Below are 5,116 nucleotides of genomic sequence, written 5' to 3' on the forward strand. Positions count from 1 at the left end.
GATAGATAGATAGATAGATAGATAGATAGATAGATAGATTTATTAAACTTAAGGAATGCGGAAATACCCGAAGATGTATAGTCCGTTTTTAGATAAATATTTCTTTGTTCGCTAGCCAAATAGATATTTGTTTTTCAAACTAAAACAAATTAAAGTGTCACCAACAAACTAATAATTTTTTTCTCGTCGATATACATCAAATATTGAATTTCTAGGAAAATCGTTAGAGCCGTTTTTGAGATAGTTATCCACCCACCCCCGTTCTAGGTTTGTTTAAATTTCAACTAAATTACAAATGGAAAAGTAGTATACAAAACCATTACAAGACAGTAGTCAAGCGTAGAATAATGGACTTAGTTATTGATATAATATTAACATTAGGGTTTAATAAATGCTTAATATTATATAGTAATGACAACATGTGTCCTTTAATTCTAGCAATAAATCTTTACCTTTACATACAAAATGTAATCTGATTCACCAATACAGTTATGATGAAGCTAGTAATTTATACTATATTTACAAAATGAGTGTAATGAAGAGTAAATTATAAGTATATAATATGTAAATATTTAAAAGTTAATTTACTGTAGAAAAAACAACAACATTAATCTCGAATTTTAAAGTGTATTTGTGTATCACATAATTTACCTATTCATTTGTTAAATTTGATTAGTGTACTTTGAGGTACATATTAACAGCGTCTGGAATTGAATCGCAAGAACAAAAACATTTATATTTCTTGAAACCGTTGGGCTTCCATACGAAATTAGGACAGATCCTTACGAAAAAATCCTAAAAACATCGGTCGTCTACAGCAAAGGACAATGTACAACCCAGTGATCGTCAAGTATGGACAGTTTATGAACAATTTTAACGCGAACTGTTGTGTAAACTGTAAATGTATGCTGTTTTATGTGTTGTTGGCAATGTAATCTCTTCAGTACTGAATAAAAAAAAAAGATTAAAAAAATCTGATTAGTGTACTTGAAAATGATCGTCAAGTTTTCAGAATTTCTGAACGATTTTAAACTTTGCTGGCATGAAATCTTGGAACATACGTTTCGTCTTATATTTTCTTGGCAATGTAATCTTCATCTACATTAATCAAGCATTTGAGAATTTAATGTCTGAGTTCTTTATTTTGAGATTATGTGATTATAATTAAAGAGATGTATGTTGTTATTTAGAGGCTAAATTGTAAATGAGATTTGGGATTACATGTAAATTTTCTTAGTTTATTCTAATTTATACAAGATAAATAAGAACTCTAATTATTATATTCACACAAATACATTTCTCTGTTCGTACAGACAACATCATCTAATCCTCTGTATTGTTTCATAATAACGGTGCAGTCTTGGCTATTGTTAAAATTGTCTGGTTGTCTAGGTATATACACAATCATTTCTTCTGTTGTCAACAGTGAACCATCTGACCAGACGTACTTGCCCTCTGACTGTATATCGTCTATTCTTACCCAGGCGCTTTCAATGTTCATGTCCTGCATTATCGTCAGAAGAGATTCCTTTGTGGCGTTTGATTTGACCATCACAAGATGACCTTGCATGGTGCTGCAGGACTTATTAGCTGAAGTATAGTTTGTATAATTGTTGACGATTTTCAGACAAAGTCCGAATGTTCGCATGATGGTCGAGTTGTAGCCAAGAGCCAGGTCGCAGTACTTGGTGCTTTGCGAGTACAGACGTTGACCCGAAGAAGGTTTGACCCCAGTAGATCTAAGTTCAGCCCCACAAAGACAAATTTTCTTTACGTTGTCGTAGAGAAAATGTTGACAAGTTAAGTTGCGTGAAAGACAATGTAATGAACACTCCAACATAGACCGACAGGAAGTGTCATTGTAATAAGAAGAAATCCCTAGCGTCTTTAATTTGACTTGGTAGAAATTCTGATTATTCACACAATAAACTCCAACCTCTTGGAACCAGGAGTTCATTGTAATGAGCACTAGTATAGCTACCGCTAAAAGGCTCAGATCCATTTTTAGATTTCTTGCATTTCTGTTCGACTCAATGTTCTTTTGCTCTTTCTAAATATTTCTTTAATTAAAGTGTTTAGTTCAAAGGGGGCTCAATACCTGCGAAAATAAAAAAAAATGTTTATTACATTTAAAATTGCTTAAAGTGCATAGATGAAAGAATTCCTAAAACATGTCAAGGTAGTGAAACTTAAAGGACGTCTGGTCGTGCGTTATGCTTGCTTGACACTCGTTTGGACTTCTCGATGGTCCCTGGCTCATACCCGAACCCCTCCAATCCCCTTTGTCATGCAGGAGCTTTCGACTAGGAAGTAAATTATCTTTAACTATGAAAGAGAATCTGAAACAGATAAAATAAACAAGAATAACCTTCATACAAGCGAGAACTCATATCTAGAGACATCATTAATAGTATGTGGGAAGAAATGACCCAAGCTGGACAGTAAGAAGACAGGTTGTATGTGATTGTACACCACACACCAAAAGCAAAATCTGAAGGAGCATTAGGCAACAGAAAGAGGAATAAAGGTTACCAATCGAAAAGCCCACAGCGACAATTCTCTTGCACAACCTGTAGTAACAAAATCCATCTTCTGAATTCTAACTGTAATGAGTACCTGACTTAAGTTGGAGGAAGTAAAGGCGGTTGGTCATTGTGCTGACCATATAACACACTGTTCGTTAACCTTTGGCCAAAGAAACTGATGACGTTTATATCACAACTTTACTTCTTTTAACTACTTTACAAAACAACGCCTTGATCCAACTTTCTAAAAAAATTTCACGACATTTTTTGTAGTGCTAAAACATCTCCATGTCCAGTCTAGAGTAGTATATATAAATCTATGGTCCAGACATTATATATCTTGAACACACCAAAGACAACGGGTATTTCCGCGTGCATTTATTAAAGAGATCAATAAATTAATAGACGTTTAGAAAGGTTGTGCGCATCGTCTAGTAAGTCTGTATATATGGTCCTGTCAATAGAATCGTATAAACTCTTGAGTAGATTTACACATTCGTATACCATCATGGACAGACGGCGTAAAGACCGCAATACAAACAGTGATGTTGTTGTGAACGCCGGAATGGGCAGTATAGAGGGACTTTTTAGCGTCATCAAACGTATGTCAAAGACTATCATTTTAGGAGAGCTGAAAGGTGGTCGATGTAACAGAGATGCCCTAAATAAATGCTTTCAAGACCAACTTAGGCGCCAACTTGCTTAAACATAGACACGATTACCTAGCTACAGACGGCTTCGGAACTATACAGCTATACTTGGAACTATATAGATATACTTGGAACTATACAGCTATACTTGGAACTATACAGCTATACTCGGAACTATACAGCTATACTCGGAACTATACAGTTATACTTGGAACTATACAGCTATACTTGGAACTATACAGCTATACTTGGAACTATACAGCTATACTTGGAACTATACAGCTATACTTGGAACTATACAGCTATACTTGGAACTATAGAGCTATACTTGGAACTATACAGTTATACTTGGAACTATACAGCTATACTTGGAACTATACAGCTATACTCGGAACTATACAGTTATACTTGGAACTATACAGCTATACTTGGAACTATACAGCTATACTTGGAACTATACAGCTATACTTTGAACTATAGAGCTATACTTGGAAGTATACAGTTATACTTGGAACTATACAGCTATACTTGGAACTATACAGCTATACTCAGAACTATACAGCTATACTTGGAACTATACAGGTATACTCGGAACTATACAGCTATACTTGGAACTATACAGTTATACTTGGAACTATACAGGTATACTCGGAACTATACAGCTATACTTGGAACTATACAGCTATACTTTGAACTATAGAGCTATACTTGGAAGTATACAGTTATACTTGGAACTATACAGCTATACTTGGAACTATACAGCTATACTCAGAACTATACAGCTATACTTGGAACTATACAGTTATACTTGGAACTATACAGGTATACTCGGAACTATACAAGTATACTCGGAACTATACAGGTATACTCGGAACTATACAGGTATACTCGGAACTATACAGGTATACTCGGAACTATACAGGTATACTCGGAACTATACAGGTATACTCGGAACTATACAGGTATACTAACAAAGGCTAAAAGAAAATACACTGTTGAGAACAGACGAAGGTGGTGTAGGCAATCTAGATCGACCACCTACGGACATTGGTTATATCTACTCTGGATGTGACAAAATATGTAACTTTCAGCGAGAGCTGGAAGCTACATAAAATATTGTGACTTTAGATCCCTTATTACGATTCGTCACTTCTTTCATTATGTATTATTATTCATAGTTGATAACAATAAACGAATCAATTAAAAAATAAACCAATTAATTAATCAATTAGTACTAATTAATCCATTTTGTTTTGTATAATAGAAAGGGGAGCTAAACCCTGTAATTTTCAGATAAATGGTAGCTGGTGGTTATTTCCCCTTAAATGGACTTTCGATTTACATAGTATTTTGTTTATATTTTGTTTGTTATTTACGATTCAGGCGATGTATTGAAGTCTCTAGATGTGAAGATAGATTTACAAAAAGTACACTAATTAACTTGAAAATATAGTTCCCCTTTCAGACTTTGTGGTCTATAGGGCAGATGATGTAAAGGTCATCTGTTTCATGTGGCCAACACAACGACCAACCGCCTTACTGATGACCTTTACATTATCTGCGGTATAGATCCCGATTTCTGAAAGGGGAACTTTAACTTTTTGTTTACAATAAAAGAATATGGTGTCATGTGGCCAGCTTAGAGATATACTAAACATTGGTAGTTGTTGATTAGTTTAGCGGTGTACATTATTGTGTACATTTCAAAGTTGTTTTAAATTGTTAAATAGTCTATCCACGTGGAATTAATGAAGAAAAACATTTTTTTTTTCTTTTACAAAACTTTAGTACTTACAATTGCTTACTGTTTAAAATTCAACTACCTATATTTAACAAAACAAGGTTACAAAGACAGTTTGTGTGGTAAAACAAACTCAAACTCGAACCTTGAAATGGTCCATCCGGACAGGAAAAAAGGCATGTTTCAATATTTTCAGAAAG

At 34.2% G+C, this 5,116-nt stretch overlaps 1 protein-coding gene across 1 annotated transcript; it reads right to left on the reverse strand.

Moving 5' to 3' along the window:
• Positions 1 to 1,270: 1,270 nt before the first annotated feature.
• On the reverse strand, positions 1,271 to 2,002 carry LOC106080130 (brevican core protein-like). The gene has a single exon (XM_013241449.2). The coding sequence runs from the start codon at positions 2,000 to 2,002 to the stop codon at positions 1,271 to 1,273; it is 732 nt and encodes a 243-aa protein (XP_013096903.2).
• Positions 2,003 to 5,116: the final 3,114 nt, after the last annotated feature.

The sequence above is a fragment of the Biomphalaria glabrata genome, chromosome 13, assembly GCF_947242115.1.
Source record: "Biomphalaria glabrata chromosome 13, xgBioGlab47.1, whole genome shotgun sequence".
Classification (NCBI taxonomy): Eukaryota; Metazoa; Mollusca; class Gastropoda; family Planorbidae; genus Biomphalaria; species Biomphalaria glabrata.